The following is a 23,244-nucleotide window of genomic DNA, read 5'->3' as shown; positions in this document are numbered from 1 at the left end:
AGGCTGAGCTAGAGAGAAGTTATCACCTGCTTTCCACCTCACATGCCTACAAAAGTAAAATAGACATAAGTCTGCAAAAAGAGAGCAATATTAAAACAGAGAGACAGAATACTTTTGTTCATATTTTAAAGTCTTTCCATTTGAATTAAGAAGCCAAATATTCTTTTTTTTGGTGGTGCCAGTTTAAATATAAGGCTTATTTTTAGGGGCAAAGTTCATCAAAATAGCATGGTGCAATTTTTCTTTCTCATTTATAAGGGCTATTTTTTTTTCATACTAGAAAACTTATTTACTGTTAATGTATGTGAGTTCAAGAATAGATGTTTTGTCTGTTTTATGTAGCTTTATTTCTAAATACTTCTTTCCAAAATTCTTTTTCTGGTTGGTTTTACTTGGGTTTTGGCATTTCCAGAAGGTGAACGGGCTTCCAAATCACCATTATTTTCCAACTTTCTGCTACTGACATATCTTGCCTTTTAACAAGTAGTTACAGAAAAATGTTTGAAAGTTCAGAGATCATGTTGAAACACCTATTAATTTGATTGAGAGGTGGAAAAAGAAACTAGGGACTGCATCTCTGGGTTTTTAACTTTGAGTTGTCATCGGGTTTGCAATATTAACTTACTTTAAGTAAAATATGGGTTGTCACTTCTGCAGTTCTATTTAAAATATAATTCCTAACAAACTAACATTGTTAATAGAGGGTGTCATGAGATAATATAACATGTTCTTTCAAACTCATGCTTCTGTGCACTTGGATATACTTGGCATTATAAATGAGAAACTCTATATCAAATGTATGTATTAGACTTTCTTTTCGGGGTTTTTTTTTTCAGATTGAAAATATATAAAACACCAAAAAAAATCAAAACAAGACAAACATCTGTAATGCATTTGGTAACCACAATGCTGAACATGCTTTTTGAGTTTATTAGCTCAGTAAGGAATAAGTTGTTATGGTAATTTCTGTAGAGAAGTTAAAGTGTGTTATGTATTAATAACAAACAATAGATTTGTTCACTCTGCACGGGTGGGCCAAACTGAAAGCGTAATTAAAGCATGGTTTTGTGGAGAATCAAGGAGTGGTTTTAAATATAATTGCCATTTACAAATAAAACATTAATGGTGATTTGCTTTAAAGTCACTAGGTATTCCCAGGACTGAATCCTTTCACTTGTGACCAGCGAGAGTTTATTTTGAGTAACGATAGCATTATTATGCCCCCGGTTGATCATAAAACTTGTAAACAGTTGTAAAATCTGGAGAAGTTTTAGGTGAAGTGGATTTGTCCTTTCTGCATGGAGGGCAGAGAGCCCATGCCAGGGATGCACGAGGGTGACCACAGAGGTCCCGCTGCAGAATCACAGTAAAGTCAAGATAAAGTCATATTTTTGACTGTTACTGGTAAGTGTTACAGTACAGGATTAGAGAGGTGCTGAAGTTAAACTGAACAAGCGGATGTTGCATTCAATACATCTAATAATCTCTCTTGAAAGCATTTCCTCCAGTTTTTAGTCTGGTTATGTATGTTAGGCATGGTATTGATGGTATATTCACTTAATTTCTTCTTTAAGGATCCACCCACCTCTGTGTCTCTTGGACTCCGAATGGAAGAGATGATTTTCAATTTGGCAGACACGCATCTATTCTTTAACGATTTAGAAGTAAGTGTTCATTCTTCAAAAAACGCATAGAGGTGATTTAATATTTGTCTCCTTTTACGTGTTATTACATGGTTTGACTATTATTCTTGGTTTCACAGTTTTGATATGGAAACGGTTAGAAAATATCTGCATAATTTAGTCATTAGGATATATAATAATATCTACACTGAATGTCTGCACTGGCATTCAAAGGTTACAATAGTTTAAATGGTAGGGTTTTGTCCTCACAGGTCTTAGTATTTATGACCGCAGCAGACAAGTTTTAGAAGTGTGTACACCAAAAGCGTCTATAAACATTAGAATTCAGTAGTCTGCACAGGCCATTAAATATTAAACTTCAGCTTCTATAAACAGTTAGTGGCTGGGTACAGATTTCTCACTTACATCCCACTGTGGGCAAGTATTACCTTAAACCCGAGGGAAATCATTAATGTTGTATACGCTGTCCGTCTCAGTGGCGTGTTACTGGGGGTTCTCTGCCTTCCCCGGCGGCAGGTACAATTTGTTACGCGCGAGGGTTTCTCTGCCACTCCCCTGCGGCGTGCGGCGAGGAGCTGGTGTGGGCATGCCGAGAGCTTTTTCAGCCTACGTAGACTATGGTTTGGCGACGCTTGTGAGATCGTTCTAAAACTATCCGAACTGCTGAAAGAGACTGTCACCATAGTGCCTGGCTGTTTCATCTGAAAAGGGAAAAAAGCCATTTCTGATCATATTTTAATAGCATGAAAACATGAAAACAGTCAGATTTCTTTCCCATCATAATGAAGACAGCTGTTTATTTAAAATCCAACTGTTAAGCAAGCTTGTGGTGGGGCTGCCAACACACATTAATCATCAAGTTGTTGTTTTGCTAGATTTTAGAATAGTGTGTTATTCCAGACAGGCAAAAGAATCTAAAAGATTCAAATGCAACTTTTGCTGATCAAAGTTAATTGGCAGCAATTGGCCTTTAAATATTTCCTGATGTTTCCCTTTTCAAAATCAAGCAAAATACACCTTATTTAATAGATGAGCCAAAATCATTTGAAAAATGCCAGTGTGTGATAGACCTCAAATGTGGTTTGTCCAACATCTGTCCTATATTTTGATTTCTTTTCATCTAAAATGAAACCACTCACAGATGATTTGGCATCTTAGAATGTAATGAAATTATTTAAAATGTGCTTTATTTTTTCTTCCATTCCTTAGTAGAGTATTTATTTTTTATACTTACAATAAAATAGATTATTTATTTAAATTTTATAGTGTTTTCTTTCATTAAGGTGGCTTTATGTAAAGATGTTAATGTTTTGGATATAAGAAACACCATTAGTGAGTTGCATGTGTAAGACTGATTTTTCAGATTTGTAGAAAAGTATAACAATGCTAGTCATTTTCCAAATCTGTTTCTGATTTCTGGTTATATTTCATTTTATCCAGAGCAGAAAGAGAAAGTACTACTGTATCTTACCAGCATATTCAATAAAATTCAGTGTGTTTTCACTTGCTGTGCATAACCAGATACTTGGTAGACTTATACCTACTTCTTCATACATGATTGTCAGCATCACTGACTTTAATGGAAGTTAATCAACTGCATCTTAGGCATAGTAGATTATCTTCTGCTAATTGGCATGTTACAGCCTTAACAGTACAGCATGGCAATTTATTCACTGAACAACTTTGGAGCTGTGTATGAAAAAAATACTGATCCAGGTGGTATTCACGGAAGCAGAGGAGCTCACTGGATGAGCTTGGTTCTTTGCATTTCCCCCCTAACAAGCCAGTTTACCTTGTGTCTCCAAACTCAAGTGTAATCGTCCGTGTCTATGCCCTAGTCTGTCATCTTCATACATAGAGGCACTTAGGAGCGAGCAGTTGTGTTCATGTCCTTGTACACAGAATCATAGAATGGTTTGGGTTGGAAGCAACCTTAAAGATCATCTAGTTCCACCCCCCCTGACATGGGCAGGGACACCTCCCACTAGACCAGGTTGCTCAAAGCCCCATCCAGCCTGGCCTTGAACACTTCCACTGATGAGGCATCCACAACTTCTCTGGGCAATCTGTTCCAGTGTCTCACTACCCTCGGAGTAAAGAATATCTTCCTAATATCTAATCTAAAGCTTCCCTCCTTCCGATTAAAACTGTTACCCCTCATACTGTTGCTGCACTCCCTGGAAAAGTGTCCCTCCCCATCTTTCCGGTAGGTCCCCTTTAAGTACTGGAAGGCTGCTTTAAGGTCTTCCCGGAGCCTTCTCTTCTCCAGGCTGAACAACCCCAACTCTCTCAGGCTGTCTTCACAGGAGAGGTGCTCCAGCCCTCTGATCATCTTCATGGCTCTCCTCTGGACTCAGTCCAACACGTCCATGTCACCACATGAACTCTAAGTCCTTATTTCTGAGGAACATGAGCTCCAATCTGAAAGATCATGGCAGATCCAAGGGAGAGAAGAGCATGTTCAGTGGTGCAAGGGAGTAGGTTTGTGCTTGTGCATTGCCATGGAGAAGTCTTCAGAGAAGTACACAGGAAAAGGGCATAAGAGAGCCTGTACTTTGTGGGAAGCAGCACATAAGGGTTAGACCTGGCCACAGTCTGAGGCTTTCAGTTCATCAGAAATTTTGAGTTTTTTTAAATGTTGCAGACACATGGTGTTTTTGAAGGAACATGTCCTCCTGGAGCCACAGTTTGTCTTTCTTCTGAGCATCACCATTATTAGCAGGGTCTCCCTGGTTCCCAAGGCCTGTGACCTTGGGGCAGATTCCTCCCATCCATCCCAGAAACTCAAAGTCCGTGCTTGGTGGTTTGGAAGTTCAGGTTGCCCTACAGCTTGACAGGCTTCCATGAAAACTGCGGGCAAGTTGGCTTGGCTGTGCCTCAGGCTCAAAGCATCTGTTCTTGCTGATGAAGGACTGAGTGTGGAAGATCTAGTGGTGACCCTGCTCAGGCCCAAGCTTTCTAATTCACGTGCATAAGCATCTGGGCTGTTAGGAACCGAGAAGTTTGTAGGCAACTTTGCAAGCGAACCGCAGGGCTTGGGCATCCTTGCCCAGAAATAGTATGAAGACAGGCAAAGCTGGATTTGGAACAGGTCTAACCCACAGTGTAAACATGTCTTTGGGTCTAGGCATAATTCAAAGCAGGAACCTGAAAGCTGATGCTCTCTGGCTCACCCAGGCTCAGAGGGAACCCTTCCTGGCATCTAGAGAGGCTGGGTTTACGGGTAGGCAATCATCTGTCATAACTTTGGCCTATGATGCACATTTTTCCAGATACCACAAGTTAATGTTTTTTAATAAAAATCTTCTTTTCATCTGACGTGTTCCAGAAAGCTCTAATCAGAACAGCTCTCTTGTTGTCCAAGTTAGGGGGAAAGAAATATTTTGTCTTCTTATAAACTGCTGAAGACTGATTTAGCATTTTGAATACAAAGGGCAGAGTTGCAGCAGTGATCTCCGAAGCACTGCTTGATTTGTGTATGATCTAACTGGCCTTTCAAAGCTCAACCTAGAGATTTATTTAATGTTATTAGGTTAAATTGTAAACTTCAGCAGTCATTTTTTAGTCTGTATACAGTGAATCAATGCCAGCATTTATCAGTTGCAAACTAGTTTACCCGTCCTAACTTAGTAGGGGATACAGCCAGGTTAATGAATCAACTAATTTCCTATATGTTGCTCTTCATGTAATAATAACAAAGGTATTTATAATTGTTTTTCAAACTCCATGAAAAAATTCAGTCAGATCTCACTGTCTAGCTCTGCAGTCTGTATTCTGTTCATGAATGGGTGAGCTGCACTTAGATTTATAATTAGGTACTGCACCCTCAGTTTGTACAAGTTCTCAGTTTGTTGCTTTGAGAAAAAGTAAAAGAGATGGCTTATTTTCTTCACTTTCCACAGATTTATTTGGAGTAATAAATTCCAAATTGATATAATAGCAGATTTCAGATCTTGAAGGAATATTTCTTAAACAGCATGTTAAAGGGGTATGACAAGTATTTTAACATACTGAAAGGAAAATATTAATGTTTACTAATGTATAATTTGATCTAAGTATCGTCATAAACAATGTTTTCGTGCATGAATAGTAATTTAGTAATGAAATCATAGATGCATGCTCGATCAAACAGTAGAAAATAGTGCAGTGTTCTCAAAATTTAGATTCCAAAATCTGCATTTGAGCTTCAAAATAGGAAGTTTAGGTTTCCAGTATTGACAATTTCCATTTAAATATCTCATACTCCGTTCTATAGTAGAATTTTAATTGCGTGCAGGAGGAAATAACTACACTGATGTAGTGGTCTCAAGAGAACCAGAGTTATCAGAAGAGAATCTGTGATTTTACATGCTGATTATGTTGTGATAGGGATAATAAGGTATAATACTTTAATGGTATATATGGAGCAATTACACGTATTAGGTATTTTAGGATGTATGCGCCAGTGCTTTAGGGAAATTAGCAACTTGATGATAGGACTGAAATGTGACATCTACCAATCTGCATCTTTAAAGATTGTATATATTTACTTATTTATACTGACCCTCTTAAAAGATTAGTGTATTAATTGCTTTGGCATATCAGGTGCATATTATAACTAGGTATGTTAAAGGAGTAATTGCTGGTAGTGAATAATTATGAACATCTTATTTTAAAAAGTTAGTTCAGTGCTTTGCAAACTCTATTCTAAAATGGTACCATCTCATTAGATCTGTTCCTTTAGAGATATTTATTGAAGATGAAAATGTCACTTATAAAGTCTTGTTTTAAAAAAAAAAAAAAATCTTCCCTAATGCTTTTTGATGAAAAAGATAATTTTTTTGGTCTGTGTTGAATTCTGTTGAAGTAATTAAAATAAAATTAATTTGTAGTTTTATTTCATTACTATTATTTTTTTCGGTTTAGGCTTCTTATTTCTGTTTGTTTATTTCAGGTTTTTGGTGTGGGCTTTTGTGGGGGGAGTCAAAGTGAGGTTATATATATATTATGATACTATAAAATAAATTAATTTTGACACATCTGAGAAATGCAATAATGCATAAGGGCACCGTAATGATGATTAGCGTTCATTTTTCTTCCATCAGTGAAGGATATATAGTGCACACTCACAGCTTCACAGTTCACTTCTGTTTGTGGAGTCTCTGTGTGCAAAGTGATGATATGTGTATGGGAGTAATTTATAATGAATGGCAGTATGGTATGAGTTTTTCAGCTACAGTAGTTGATGTATTTCTCTTAACAAGAAAAGATGAGGGAATGCTATCAGTTATTACTGTAAAGCAGTAAATTTGGTACTTTGGGAAAAAAAAAAAAAAGAAAAACAGTTATGTTCTAACAATTAAGAATGCTGACCTTGATTAATTTCTCCCCAGATTCTTACTTAAAATTCACCTAGTTCTGTATTAATGTGTTCCTGATGGAAATTCAGAGCATAGTCCCTTCTGTGTGTCAAAAAGAGCTGCATAAGTGCTTTATGATTACAAGTATGGCGTTACTTCAGATTAATGAACCTTGAAGGCATCGCAGGAGCATATTACTGTGCACGGAGCCCTTTGGAAAGCTGTCTGCCTTGGAGCTGCATACGATTTCCATAAGATGCAGCCATGCCTGTGAGGACGGCTGGCTGGCGTGGCAGCCCGGGCAGGCGGGGGCTGGGGTGCTCCCTTCCCACCCCCGGCTACCGGGCTACTGTCCTGCTCACCTGGCGGCCGGTCCTCCCACACCGAGGAACAGCACCCGAGCAGCCGTCTGCGTTGCTCTAACTCCCCTACCTCTTCACTCCGTTAAATAAAGTTAGATTAACACTGAAACATTTCACAAGTTCTACACTTTACACATATGGGGACATACCCGGCTCTCATGAAGCATTGAGATACTGACTTACACAGATGCATCTTTTCACAGTTTAAAGCAAAGAATAAACAGCACTTACATCCTTGGACTCTCATGCTCTGTGTTTGCCCTCTAAACCTCCTCCTTCCACCATATAGCAATAAATCCTTCCAGGGCTCCTACAAGTCTGTAACTGCTAGCTTGGATTTACTCAGATCTAGAAATTGATAGGGAGAAACTAACTGCCAGGTATTTTTTGTGAAAATTGCTTTTTGTGGATTGTTTCCAGCATAATTTATTATGTGAATGTGCCTGCTCTCCTTGTTTGTAGCCCCCAGTCGTCAGACTATCAGTATTTATCAACGCTACCTCTCCCTCGTATTCCTTTGCAAGCTCAAGGCTGTGTGGACGGCAGCTTTTGCTACTTGAAATGTGACTGGGGTGTCTGACACCCAGCAGGATGCAGAGCCCTTCTGTTCCCCAAAGAAATGTAAAGGACCTCTAAGGTGTGTGTTGCAATGCAGACTCTCGTGGCACTAAAGCAGATGGTGGTGATACCTTCTGTACTGACACCGGGCGCTAAAGGGATTGCTACAAGAAGAGGTGGTCCAGGGAGACTGTAGGGAGAGCTCAGGCCTAAGAAAGGGAACAACAAAACCCCAGCACAGCAACCGTGAAGCCTCATCACAGAGCACAACTTCTCCAACGTCAGTCCCTCTTTGGCCTTTGCCTTCAATTCTTACAGGTGGAGCTTAGGCTGCCTCCCTGCTGCTGGAAGCAAATGCACCATATAAATCACTTCTAGGCCTCAAGGAGACCTTTTCTTCATGACAGGAACATATTCTTCTTTTCATCAGCCTGAGATTTTTCTCCTTTGTAGGTCTCACTAACACCGCAGGAGACTAAGTGACTTTCCTCCCAGGTCCTTCAGTGACCGTGCACACAGCTATGTCCCCAGCGTACCACGCAGTGCCCTGTAGGAATGCCTTTGAAGCAATACAGCCATATGTTCTGTGTCTTTAATCTGAAGGAGAAAGGGAAACTATTTCCCCTCAGACCTTGATACTTTAATGTGCCACAGGCTTAGGCTGGTAACTTTTAGCACAGTAGCACTCTGAAGCATGATTTGGGATCGTGGGCATTATGATAATACACATTATTGAATAATAACATTCAGCAGACTTATTGTGCGCAGGCTATTGCACATCTCAAAGAACCATGACCACCGTAGGGTAAAATGCTCCTCTTTCTGAAAGCATTTTAGCACATCTGGTCCTAGAGTCAAGCAATCTAACAAGTGAACCGCTTGGATGCAAGCCAGCCCTTAAGTGCCGGCTTTGAGCAAGCTCCAGAGCGAGCTGGGAGGGCAGGTTGGCCACTATTAGTAGTGTGGAAGTCCATCATTTATTCTCTCACACCTTGTGGAAATGTTGTGGAGCCAGCTTTGGGCAGGCGTGACAGTTCTGATGTTGCCTAGATTTAAACTTAACTAAGTCGGATGGAGGTCCAGTCAGTGATGGGAGTTGGGGGAGCTGCAGCGGCATAGCCAGGCAGACCAGGGAAGTGGAGAAGGGGGACTGTGAAAACACGATCACCAGAGAGAAAAGCTCAACTTCTCTGCACAGAAAAAATCAGATCAAGATTGTTTTGTGTCTGAAGCCATGCTCCAAGCTCTGAACATTTACAGGGTAAGGCTTTGCTGGCATTATGCACTAATCAGTTGTCTGGTGCGCATATTTTACATGTGTATTTGTGTAGAATTAAGTGACACAAGGTCCATTTTTGTGGTTGCTACTACTTTGTAATTCCTGATCAGTGCGCCTCAGTCTCCTCATCTGCAGATAAGAATGATGGTGGTGGTAAGGATGGTACCTACAGATACAAGGATGATAATTCTGTCATAAAGTATTCAAGAGGGAAAAGAGACAGCCAAGTCTGGTGATTGTAGTAGCTGTTATTGTGTACAGTTGTAGTCGGCTTTCTAACAATGCTTCAGTTTGGTCTCTTTAATATCTTAGTCGTCAGGAACATCCTGACACAAATGCTCTCTTTGCTGACACAATTAGAAAATGCGTGTATTCAAACAACTTCTTTAAAAAAAAAAAAATAAAAAGGACAAAAAACTGTTGCAAATAGTCATCCAAGAAAACTGTCCAATTTTCCATTGTATTTGCTAATTTGTTTTCTACTCTTTTTTATTTTGGATGATTTTTGTAAGTTGTAATTGTTCCAGTTTGAGTTATTCATACATTTCAAGTAAAGTCTGTTTTTTAAAAGCACAGGGAAAAAGAAAGAAAACAACACTTAGAGCAGAAGGCTGTCGGTCATCACTAATCATTGCAGTGTTTCAGGTGTCTGTACTTGTGAGCTACTAATCAGTATAATCTACTGTTTGGTACTGGGGCTTCTTTTTGGATACCTAGACTTTGCTGTAGGACAAATGAGCTAAAGAGTATACAGGCATGCTTTGGGAAGAAATACATTGACACGCAAATCGCCCAGTATATTAAAGAGCATTTCATAGAATCATAGAATGGTTAGAGTTGGAAGGGACCTTAAAGATCATTGTCTTTGTCCAGATTATATAAACAAACACTCTCAGTCTCTGCAGGTGACTGGTGTCAGCCATAAAGGGCAGGTACTGCTTTAAGGATTATACTGAATGCCATCCGAGCAAATGGACTGGCATGGAAAAAGGTATTAAGTACCTCACAGAACTGGCTGTATGAGAGGTGATTTATGGTGACTGGTGAGTGAACGTAGACCCTGATGAAATGCCATGCAAATGATCTCTGCTGAGAAAGTTTGTGCAGAGTGCACCATCAATGTATTCCCACACGTTGTCAACAATGGTCTGGGGAGGATCTGATGCCGACACACCAACTGTAAATTAAGTGGCTAGCAAAGTACGACAGTATGAAGACAGTCCATACTATATGTGACATCATCTAGTTCCAACCCCCCTGACATGGGGGACACTTCCCACTAGACCAGGTTGCTCAGAGCCCCATCCAGCCTGGCCTTGAACTGTTCCAGGGATGGGGCATCCACAACTTCTTTCGGCAACCTGTTCCAGTGTCACACCACCCTCATCACAAAGAATTTCTACCTTGTATCTGATCTAAATCTACCCTCCTTCAGTTGAAAACTGCTAACCTCTTACTTGTCCTATTGCTACAGGCCTTGGTAAAAAGTCTGTTCCTCTCTTAGTTATAAGCCCCCTTTATATATTGAAAAGTCCACAATAAGGTTTCGCCAGAGCCTTCTCTTCTGCAGGCTGAACAACCCCAGCTGTCTCAGTATGTCTTCATAGGAGAGGTGCTCCAGCCCTCTGATCATCTTCATGGCCCTCCTCTGGACTCGCTCCAACAGGTCCATGTCCTTCTTATGCTGGGGGCTCCAAAGCTGGATGTAGTACTCCAGGTGGGGTCTCGTGGGAACAAAGCAGAGGGGGAGAATCACCTCCTTCAACCTGCTGGCCATGCTTTTTATGCAGCCTGGGATACGGTTGGCTTTCTGGGCTGCAAGTGCACATTGCTGGCTCATGTCCAATTTTTTATCCACCAATATCCCCAAGTCCTTCTCCTCAGGGCTGCTCTCAATTAATTCACCACCCAGCCTGTACTGATACAGGTGATTGTCCCAACCCACATGCAGGATCTTGCACTTGGCTTTATTGGACTTCATGAGGTTCACATTGGCCCACTCCTCAAGCCTGTCAGGGTCCCTCTGGATGGCATCCTATTTGTCAGTGGCATACATGCTAATGAAAAAAGTTTTGTGATAGACAGCAAGCTAACTTTTAGTGGTGTTAAACCCATCTCCAGGATGGTACCCTAAACTAATTTCTGTCGAATAACAAAACATGTTTTGTCTACGTATTCTCCCAAATTGCAAATTCAAAGGTGGTTCTTCCAGTGACAGAATTACAGTTCTTGTCCCCTTTCCAGGAAATAAAACACCAAATGCTGACATACTTTTCATGGTAACAATTGTACCTACTCATTACAGCTGGGTTCTGCAGAGCCTGAAATACCAGATTTAAGGATCAGCCACTACAGGAGATAGAGTATTGAAGGGCAGCAGTAAGGTACCTGAAAGTCATTGTAATATCTGCATCAAAGTAGTATATAGACAAGGTCTGTTACTGGAATCACAGATCTACCCCACAATGGCAGCTTTAGTTGCAACAGAAACCTTAGCATTGTGCTGCAATGAGAGGCTCTGAAGAGTAACATAAAAATTGCTGTATAATGAATGACATGAGACAACACTTTGAAAAGTCTCCTCTAACCAATAATGAAATAGTATAGTTGTTCTAAAAACCTAAGGCTTGATGGAAATTAAGAGATGCAAAACTCACTGTAAGAGATTTAACAGACTGAGAAGTTTGCAGTTTATTTTCCTGCTTGTACTGTCAATCCATGAGCAGGTTTCAAAGCACTGGCTTACATTCTATACATATAAACACCTGCCCTTAATCAATATTTACTTTTGAGGGGTTGCAAAGTTCCTGGTATGTACCACAGAGCTCTTCTGCCAATGAAAATTGTGCCCTAAGCACGGATATGATACACTGCTCAATGGTCCAGCACACTAGATCCAAAACTGGGTAATGATGTGATTCAGCCTGAAGGCCTCTTAGTACCAGAATTGTCATTTCAGATTTGAATAGGCTCTTTTTACTATTTAAATTATCCCAGAAGTCTGAAATAATAGAACAGTGATGCCAAATGAATAAGAAGTTGATACTAATGGTAAAAGCAGTTAATGTTGCTGTTAATTAATGTATTGCTTTGCATTTATTCTTGCGTAGAAAGGCTTCTCTTTGGCTTTTAATTTTTCATGGAACTGATGTGAACAAAATGTTTTTTACACTTTCTTCAAACGTTATGAATACCACTGAACAAAAGCCTATCTACCGCTTCAAATGTCAATACTGTAGTTATGACTCATTCATAACACATTCATAAGTTTCCTAAGTAATCCATTATTAGTTTATAATCTAAAAATCTTAAAGTTCCACAAATTCAAATAACATTCCTGAGTGGTAGATTTTGTGTTTTGGTCTTTGCTTAATCTGACAGATGTGTAAAATCTCATACAGCCAGTCAAGTCCCTTGTGCAGCTGCAAGTGCTGAAGAGTGCAAGTTATTCCAGCTAAAATCAACATTAATTTACACTCCAATATCTTTCCCAGCCCACGTCTTCTGTTCATGTAAAGCAGTTATTTTGTACTGATTCCATCACTTAGAGGCAAACCATTATTTTTCCTCACTGGACTCTTCCAGTGCAAAACCCAGAAGATAAACTGAAGAAAACGTAATAATCACCTTTAAAAAAAATTATCTTCTAGTTAATTTGGGTGCCATCTTAAACCGTAAACCTCAGATTTGCATTATCCAGGTTGATGTTTTAAGTGGATTAGTCCCTGAAAATGATGTACCTTTTATTTTAGGAAAGCTAGGCGAAACTAAGCGTCATCCTTACCTGTCAGGATGAGATTTTTGCAGGATGAGAGCACATTAGCCAATCTTCACATGAGTACAAAGATTTGAAACCGCAGCGTAAGCATCTTAGCAGTATGTGTGGTAGGTAGTTTCTGTCAACCTCTTCAGACTAGCTTTAATTTTATCATGAATTTACAATTTTATCAGTGCAGTTGTATGGTACCTTGAGAGCCATCATGCAGTTTGTGGGGGTGTGGTTACGTGTGACTGCTATAATTGTAGTTTAAATTTTAAGAAAATATGCACGCACATGTATTTTGAACAGATCTGTTTGTGCTGGGGGTTTTGTAGCAATCATTTTAAAATGTGGCTACAGGGAGAAAAATTAAGAAGTGCCTTTCATTCATTTTTTTTTAAAAGCACGAAAGGAGTGCTTGAAGTTGGTTCCCAAAATGTTTGAGTTTCACGGTCTCAGGAGATTTCTACTGTTTCACTGTGGTTACAATAAGGCCTCTATCTGAATTTCATCCTGTTCAATGGTCTAATGAAACTTTAAAGAAAGGGGGAGGGGATTATTCCCTTTACTCATTGCAGTATCGCTTTTATTTTTGTGTTTTAAAGTAAAATTTGACTGCTGCTAACTGCATTTTTAACATTTGTCTTTAGATATTGTCAAGGAGGTGGGTGATTCTGTAGTGGACTAAAGCAATCTCAGTGTGGGCTGTTAAATCATGAGGATTTAATGAGGATTTCAATAAATGTAAATGAAAAGTTTAACAAAAGAAACAATGAGGTATTGAAGGAATGGAGTATTCATTTTATTATTTTTTTTCTAAGATCCAGTCCAGTCGGAACAGGGCAGTCCAGGCACTTTCTGAGCATTCCCTGCAGTACTGTGCAGTCGGGAGACAATATTTCTTACATGTTCATTGAGAGCAGAGCACAGACTGCTGACACGAGTACTGAGCTCAGCTGAAATATCATTGCCACAAGAAAGATCAGCTATATCTAAGCAAATGATCCTTTCTGAACTGTAGAAAATCACTTCAGTCAGTTGAAAGATCTCCTCTTTTTCTTCCGCATATTTGTACAACTTGCATTGCGAATGTAAAATATGGATACACAGGGGAACAACGCCTTCCAACGCCGCCAACATTGGTAGGCAAAGGGCAGAGCCCATTGTAGCAGCAGTTATGACTCAAATAAGAGGTTTTCTAAGAATTTTCTCTGACTGAAAAGTTTAAAAACACAAGCCAGATATTTCGATTAATTTATTGGAACAAAATGTGTATATTTTTCTTAAAGGTCTGTTTACAAGTCCAAAACTCCCATTATGACCTTGATCAAATGAATAAAGCATAAATCAAGCCATAATTCCTACAAATAAGGGTTGGTAAACAGAACAAAAAAGACAGTGAAAACATACACCGACTTCTTTGGTTCCGTCACTTTAATAAACTCAGACAGAAATTTGAATACAAGCAACCTCTGACTCACAAACTGTCAAGAGGACTGACTAACAAAACGAATGTCTTTTTCCTGAATCTAATCTCCACTAGTTTGGTGTTTAACAAAGCAAATATAATGACTAACAGAAGTATCTTTCATGAAAAATCATAAAGCAAACAGGTTTTTTTTCTAACTGTTCCATCATATTGTAAATTCATACATTTTTCCTTACCATTGGAAGGTAGGAAAAAAAAGAGGAAAAAAGTTTCTTTTGACTGTAAATTTTTAGTTTATAATCAAAGCCACACTTAAGAATCTATGCTAATATACTATTTCATGTATTGGGAAAGACTCTGTAATTTTAAATATAGCATTGTATATTAAGTATATAATACTACGTGACTGATTTCAGTTCAGTCTTTTTTTTTTCTTTTCTTTTCTTTTCTTTTCTTTTCTTTTCTTTTCTTTTCTTTTCTTTTCTTTTCTTTTCTTTTCTTTTCTTTTCTTTTCTTTTCTTCTTAGTTAAAAGAAGTACTGTGAAAAAATAATTTAAAAACTTGCAAACAACAAAAATGCTTTTACTAAAGCATTAAATCAGCAATGTGGTAATACAGCTTTTATGTATAAACTTCATATGGTCCTGCAAAGGGTTAAGCTATGTGATTTCAGGATAAAAGGTTTCCTGAGTTGACTATTATTCCTATGGTCTGCCAACAACTTTGCAATAAATGGAATGATTTTTATGGGAATGTGGTTATTCACAGCAAGACTACAGTTGGTGTCAGTATGAAAAATTCTTCTTTAGTAGATTCTCTCAGCAGGGATAACAGATCTGAAAGAAAGGCAAAAAGTAGTTACAGAGAACTCTGGCTGGTGTTGGTGACAAATTATGTTTACAAAATGATGGGGTAACCCATGAAAAAGAAGAAATCAGAACAACAGTAAATCAGAGTCTTGCTCCTCCAAGTACTGCTGTTCCAAAACAAGTTACTTGTGATAGCGTGTATCATTTAATAGCTCCCATTTCTCTTGTCCGTAAAGCAAATGAGACTTCTAGGCTTTCAGATGCAGGAGTGTGAAGTAATGCTTCAGAAATCAGTAAAATTACTGCAAAGTTATTCCATTGTCCTTGAGATAACATAAAATATTGGTAGGTATGAATTAAAATAATTTAGGAGAAAGGAGAAAAAAATTAACCTTTGATTAGATTATAATATTATTTTATAATTATTTGTTGTAATTATAACAGTTCTAATTTTTATTATTTCTTAGTATCACTTGTCTATTTTTTACTTCTTTCTGTTTTTTAAAATAATACTATTAGAAGGAAAGTATGATGGAGAATGTACTTAATTATTAATGAACTTAGTTGGTATTAACAGTTACTGCATTTAGGTTTGGTTTGTGATAAGCTTTCAGAATGCTTAAAAGTTTAAACCATTGATTAAGTCTGTAGCACCGCTGTTAGAGTTGGTATTATCTTCCATTCGAGATGAGGAGTAAAGTTAAATACAATTTAATGATTCTTCCCAAACCATACAGCAACTTTACGGGTTTTAGTTGTTCGATCATTCACAAAGAAAGTTGTTGGAAGATGGAGGGGTTTGTTAGTATTTTGGTTGGGTTTTTTTTTTTAAAGCAGTAGGTGCAGCTGTTTAAGAGGTAAACACGGCAGCTCTGAGTGCTTCCTGCTCTTTGTTTCCCTCATGCACAATTACCCCAGTTCTATTTAAAACATTTCATTTGTGAACTTGTCTCAGAGCATTTCAAGACTTTGGTGTAGCATTATGGCATGAGTTTCATTAGTTGTGTGGGGATCACCACTGATGTACTACTAGCAAGGAAGAAAACCAGTCTGGCTGTGTCAATGTCAGGAAAAAATAAAATATTTATCCAGTACAGAGCAACAGTGTTGCTGATAGGTGGAGGTTAACCTCTCTTGAGGTAAAGGGGTGGGTTTACTGACCCAAAAGTAAACATTGACTAAGATGATGCCAAAGAAAATACATTTCTGAAGAAAGTAGCATTTTGCTTTCTCTCAAATCAGAAAAATAGCATGTGCATTCTTCAATATTCTGAGAAATACTTCTTCACTAGAAATATTTAAAAACCATTCTGTGAAAGGAATATTTTTTGTTTGGAAATAATTTTCAAGAGTGTGATGGTTAAAGATGCAGCTGAAAGCAGAATCAGCTCTTGGTGATTGTTGAATGTAATCATTCATGTTGGTGATGTGAATTTTTATTGCTGGCAATACAAAAATTGAGACCGTAACAGTCCAGCTTTTCATAAAGGGATGGCTTTTGCCAGAAGACCTTAATTTAGTGGTGAACAATGGACAGAAGTTCATGTTCAGACCACTAGGTCTGGTTCGTCTGCTATGAGAAATAGGTGATTTCCGTGAGGCACCAATCTGATTTTGACAGTTAGTCTGATTTGACTGTGATTGGAGGATGGATCCTGGAAAGTCTTAGCGAACCTTTGGCCTTTTGCTTCCTAATTGGTTAGCTGGATGTTGAATAAGAAACAACTGTAGTCGCTTATTACAAAAACAGATACACAGGACTGTAGAACATACTGAAAATAGATTTCTGGGCCATCAAACTGAAGAAAATAAGCAATTACAGGAAAGGCTGTTGAATAAGCCTTATTCCTGATGAGATACAAGGGATGGTTGCAGGGAGAGGAAAACTTCAGACAGAGCTGGCTGAATTATCTTCCTCCCACCCCCAAATACCGTAAGGATGGCAGCTGAACTAATCCCTGGTCACTCGGAGTAGAGTCATCCAGGGCCCTACAGAGGAATATCTATTAAAAATGCCTTTTTTCATTTGGCTGATATAAGAGTACAGGCCCTACAGAGGAATATCTATTAAAAAATGCCTTTTTTCATTTGGCTGAAATAAGAGTGCACCTCCTCCTGATGTTTGCAATGTCTGTAATGGGAACCTCCCCACCAGACTGTGGCTAGGTATCCTATGAGGATATCCTCTATGAGGAACCCGTGATTCAACTCCTAATAGTTCACCTTTAGCAAACAGAGAGTTCTGGGAAAGCCAAATGTGATTATTCCAAAAGCTTCAGTAGAGGCGTTTTGTTTTTTTTTTTATACAGCAATGCATTTATTTGTAGGTGTAAACCTAATTTTTAAGGTACTTTAAGTCCTGTGAAGAGTAGGAGAGTTCACTTTCGAATGTACCTGTGAATGAGCAATTGTGGACTCCCTTCCAGCAGGGACCGCAGCAGCTCTTAGCACATTCAGACTGAGACACAAAGCCCATCTATTTGCATTTAGTTTTCCACAGTAGCAATCCAGGAACAGCTCAGTTTTGCTGCAGGAAGGAAGGAAAGAAAGGAAAGGAAATACAAATCATGGTAAGGCATTTTCCTTGATATTATGTATATGAGGGTATGATTGTAAATAGTTTCTCGTCTATGTGATACTATAACGATGGGTGACTTGCAGAAAGCTCATGAAGTTCTGCCTCGTGAATGTGAGACTAAATTACACCGCACATGTAGCTGTAGGTAAATGAACAGAAATGCAAAACAAAGTCTTTATTCATAGGCAGAACTGCGGCTTTGCTGGTGTGTGCAAAACCCAGCTAAAAGCTTCAGCACATCCAAAATGCATGATGCCTGGCTGTTGTGGAATGTACTGCTGGGGTTCGTGAGTGTTAGAGCTATGAAGAATAACAAATACCTCCTTAGCTTACTTGAGAAGATCATTCCTATAGGCTTACGCAAGTTATTAACCACTTAACTTCTTTCATGTGACCAGCGATGGGCACCTTCATACGAGGTGGCACTGCAAATAGACCCTATATGATTTCCTTTCTCAAGGGAGTCAGATGGAGTGGCGTTTGCACGCATACAGCTCTGCTGAAATACACAGGAGCCTACCAAGCTCGTAGCATCACTTTATCACTTTATTTACCTTCCTGTTGCTTCTCCCTTTCTCTAAATGTAAGGCTGTAAGGTGGAAGAAAACCCCTTGCCTATCGAGCTGGTGCTCCTAGAGCTCTGGTGAAGCAATAGTTGTCCTCTGCTCCAGCTGGGCAAGGCAGCGATGCCTCAGCTCATTCCCTCCTTCTGCCACTGAGCAGTGGCGTAGGGGTCAACATCTGCCCCACAGCATTGAGGGGTGCAAAGAAGAGGAAGGAGAAAAATGCAAAGTGTTGAGCAAAGGTCTTCAGGCTGCCCGTAGGAGCAAAAGTTTTAGCTGTCTGTACTGGCAAGGTTAGCAGAGAGAATTTTAATCGCAGTCTTTGCCCCATTAGCAGATAATTACAAGGATGGGAGACTCGCTAGCGCAAAGCATTGTAGTGTTCGTTTAAACACATGGATGTAGGAGATGATCAACAGCACCAAGGCACAGCAAGTTTAAATGAACTCGTTGCACGGGACTGAAAGAGAAACCTTACATCTTTTTGTGAAAATTTCCATGTGAACCACAAGAGCACTCTCATTTCCTGAGATACGAGACATTTTTTTCAGGCTTTTATGGGAAAATCACTCTTTTCATAAGTTTAATTTTGAAATTGTTTAAAATTTAAATATATTTGAACAACCTTTAGTATATAGTTTCAATAAAATGTATATGTTCCTAAAAGTATACTTTCAAGTTAATACGTTTGGGAATAATTCATGACATGCTGACCAGGTTCATGGCTTTTGTTACTTCTTTAAATACATTCATATTTTATTTTCACTGGCTTTCATTAGTCATAGAATTTTTTTCTTTTTACAGAAGTATATATCCGCAGATAACATGAATCATGTCGTAAAGAAGGTATTTACAATGTGAAGTGCTGAACTTTTAAAATAAAGTGAATTTGACATTTTGAACTTAACACTGTCCTTTCCAGGAGTGACACAGGCTCTTTAAACAGCTAAATTTGAGTCATATTTAGCCTTTTCTGTCTATGGGTAGAATTCTTTGGCACCCTTTGCTTCCCTTCTCTTTTCCTGCAACATATACAGAAATAGAAATAGTTGATTGTTAGAGAGGCACTCCAAAACACTTCTCTGAGTAAGATCATACATTACAGAAATAGAGTAGTTTTATGTTTTATCTTGTCTGAACAACTGGAATGTAATGAGCATATTCAGAACAAAAGGGAGTATCTCTGAACTGGAACCCAAACAACAAATCTACACCATAAAGCAAGCGAGAAAGCTCTGGGGTTCGGAGGACTGCACTTATTGTGATGGTCCTGAGCTATGCTGACCCTGTGCTAGAGGTTTGATTTTACATTTTGGTCTTCCTTTTCAATAGATTGATTTCCATGTATCGAATAATATATACCGACACACTATCAGTTCTTTTATCTTCCATATCCGATTCATGACACTTATGAGGTAAAAAGAAGTAGCAAAATAGAGTTTTCTTTTGCTGTGGGAATGCATCTGTCATGTTACAGTTGCTATATAGATACTTCACTGGGTCATGTTTTGTTTTAAATTGGATTCTTGCAGTTACAAGGTGCAGCTGAAATGAAAATGTAAACCTTGATTTTAGTGTGGCTACTTCAGTAAACACAAGTTGCAGAATAAGATCTGTATTTATTTTGGAACAAACACTGTTTACTTTAGGAGTATCGTATTTAATCCAAATGCACTTGTTCGTGTGAGCAAGCAAAATAGGATTTTAATCAGTTTTTCTATTAGAAAAGAATGACATCCATTGTGTGTTCTAAAAGGGTTATGCGTTCAGTGCGGGAGAGCACTCCTAAGTCAATTGCTATGAAAAGGAGTTTGTTCAATAATTTTAGATCTTAGTCCTCAGTGCTTATAATAGCTAATAGTTTATATAGCTAACAGCCTTAAATTTGGGTTTGTTTTTTTTTTATTTTGTTTTGATGTGCTATTTTAACAGTAAAAAGTGAGGTTTGGGGTTTTGTTGTGACTTTTTTTTTTATACTGTAAGCTTCTCTTTATAGTCTTAAGTTTAAAATGGGCGTGTTTTGAAAGCCTTCACAGCCTGATTTAATTCCTTGACTGTTCATCCACAAATTGTCAGACAGAATGAAGTGGATTTCAAGAACTCTCTTTGTTCTTCATATCCTGTGCCTGACCCACAGGTAATCTGCACCTTTTTTCTTCAGCGCCGAATAATTGTGGTGGGAAAGAAGAGAAAATGTTAGGGTCACAAAGTGCAGGCTAGACAGAGATGACAGGTCCTGCCAATTGAGTGCCAGTATTGAGAACCTGCGAACCGTAGTCTCTGCTTTTTCACATGGATTTGCGCTGTATGTTAACAGGCACTCCGCGATGATGGGTTAGGAAGTTCAGCACTTCAGCCTTTATTGCCTCGGCTTGAAAGGGAGTGCAGAGGTTTTTTGTATATTTGGCAAGTACAGTAGAGGAGCATTTGGCACAGACCATACGCATCCATATGGGATATAGGTGTGTCGTTCTATGTAATGTCAAGTTTCTAACTTGTTTGCATATTAGAGAGTTTGCTGTCCTTCTAGTCAAGTGAAAAACAGAGATTTACTCGTCAGGTTTAGTAACTACTGTTAAATAATGTTGGGATCCTACATGTTCTTTTTCTAAAATTAGAATAGAGTCTAGTTGGAGCAATCTGCTTTTTATTTTGCAGGAAGATAATCACAGCTATGAGTAAAAAGGTGTAGAAACCAACTGATTTATAAAGAAAAATGGTCATTCGCAAACTAACTTTGGAATATGCTTGGAAAAACATTCCTTGACAATCTGTAAGCCTGTGTTTACCAAAGAGGCACGTTGTGATGGCTTATAGAAGTGATGAGTATTTGTGGAGGCGATAATAATCTGAAAGGATATATATCTTAAAGGGTATATATATCTTATTTCTGGAAAAGACATAAACGGATACTGCTGTCGTAAAAAGCTGCATAAAAAGCACAGCAGTGTACACTAGAGGATTTTTTTTTTTTTTTAATTAAGGTTTTTTCAGATACATCACATTTATAAAGGATTGCAGCTTTAACTTGTTTTGCCAGATCTGTTCTCACATGTACATGACCAAATTTCTCTACTGTTCAGTAGGGAAAATGAAGCAGTGGATATAATTGCGTAATGACAGATATGAGAGGAACAGAGAATCCCAGCAATCATTTCCTGCGAGTTGGCCAGCTTCCAGGCTGTCTCAATGGGCACGCTGATGTAAAGGCAAAATGAAAATAGCTTGTTCTGAAGGGTGGTTGTTGGGGGGTTTTCCCCACCCCTCTCTCATTTGACTTTGCAGACTAAGGTATTGAAACAATTAGTTGACAGCATGGTGTTAGTTTTCTCACGGTAAATTAAGAAGATTAACCAAATGTGGAAATGTATTTTCGCTATAATCAGCAGATTTGGGAGTGTAATACTTTGGCATCCTCTGAGGCTATGTTCATAATATTTTTCACGTTATTCCTTTTCATAATGTGCAAACTTGTCCAGAGTTATCTTACACTCGGTGTTTATTCAAAGACAGCAGAACTATTAGATTTATTTTTGTTAGTTTTGTAACACAGAAATGTAGATGATCAGCATGCTAGCCGTTACGTCACTCCACTTGGCATGTAGTATTGGCACAGATAAGAGGAACTCTTGTAACAGCCTTTAATCTTTTTTTTTTATTATTATTATTACTAATTTTCCTACAGTAAATTGAGTAGTGAGGCATATTTTACATAATTATGGCAGAAGTGCACAACTTGACGGGTGGTAGCAAAGGAGCAAAGTAATATAAATATTTGCAGAACATTTCTGCCATAACTTAATGCTCTGCAGATGAATCTTTATAAAGAACCTAAGTTAGCTTTAAGGAAAGGTTCCAGAAGACTATGTAGGTCCAGGCATTTTAAGAGCTGTGAATGATGACTGTGGAGCATCTCTGGGAGTTTTTGGCTCATCATACAAAAACAGAACAGAGAAGGCAGAAAAGTTAGCAGGAAGGAGTTAGCAAATGCTTTGGGAATGGAGGAGGGAGAAGACACCAGCTTTCCATGTACAAGTCTTAGACTAGACTCATCTAATCATTCATTTTCGATTGCTGTTTTTCTTTGGCTTACTGCATTTCACTGGAGACATATTTTCACTTAGCAAATGATTGCAGCAGTTTTACGGAGCTCCTGCAAGCACGTATCTGATGCTGCTTCAAGCCCTAAAGCAGAGCTGATGGAAGGGAACATAGAAACAAATCTCAGTCACTCCGTGCAACATCTGTTGGTTTAATTGAGCTGCTGCAGGAGATTTGTTTCAAGCTAAGCTACCAGTTGTGCATTGAAAGGTCTGAGGGACACGAGCACATGGATCCATGCAAGCCAGCTGCGTGAGAGAACAGCAAAGGACAGCATGGACAGTAACTTCTTAAACTACTATAGGTAGATTTGCTGAGGTGCATGCTGACACTTATTTTTCCTTAGACTAATTGGTAATCCCACAGACAACCCCCAGTATTACCATTAACATCGTAGCTTTGAGCATGTTACTAATGCTGTAGATCAACTATCTAGCATCCTCCCTCATCCAGACTTGCACTTTAAAGGTGTATAGGAAATGCCTTCTTTCTCTCCCCTGACAACGGCTTTTGCCAGGGTCTCCTTCCTACAGGCTTTTAAATCCTCCTGCATTTCACAGCTTGCTTGTGCGTCTTTCCTGCTGCCGTTCCTGAACCGAAGAGACTTGCACTCTCCCTCTGCAGAAGATGATTTTTCTCTCCGCCTCAAATTCTTGCTTAAAATTTAATTCTCCGTGAAGCCCTTTGAACAAACCTCCCTAGGCCCTCCCCAGACGGCACTTGTTTGATGTAGCTCTGAGGGTGCTGCCTTGGGCAGCTGCCAGGCTGCTGCCAGGAAGACCAGTCCCACTCCCATCTCCCAGCCCTGCTCTCCTGCTGTTTC

General features: G+C 38.8%; 1 protein-coding gene across 1 annotated transcript in view; it reads left to right on the top strand.

Annotated features, from left to right (window-relative positions):
• Positions 1-23,244, top strand: part of EYA1 (EYA transcriptional coactivator and phosphatase 1) — a gene marked incomplete at its 5' end in the record, with an annotated part of 58,268 nt that overhangs the window by 18,186 nt on the left and 16,838 nt on the right. The window contains one exon of the mRNA XM_009894610.1: positions 1,575-1,664. Coding sequence (XP_009892912.1) covers positions 1,575-1,664 — 90 coding nt within the window. The remainder of the gene's footprint in view (positions 1-1,574; positions 1,665-23,244) is intronic.

Source organism: Charadrius vociferus, unplaced genomic scaffold (assembly GCF_000708025.1).
Source record: "Charadrius vociferus isolate BGI_N301 unplaced genomic scaffold, ASM70802v2 scaffold500, whole genome shotgun sequence".
In the NCBI taxonomy this organism is placed as follows: Eukaryota; Metazoa; Chordata; class Aves; order Charadriiformes; family Charadriidae; genus Charadrius; species Charadrius vociferus.
Note: the sequence above shows the minus strand (reverse complement) of the source record. Positions and strands in the feature narration are given on the sequence as shown.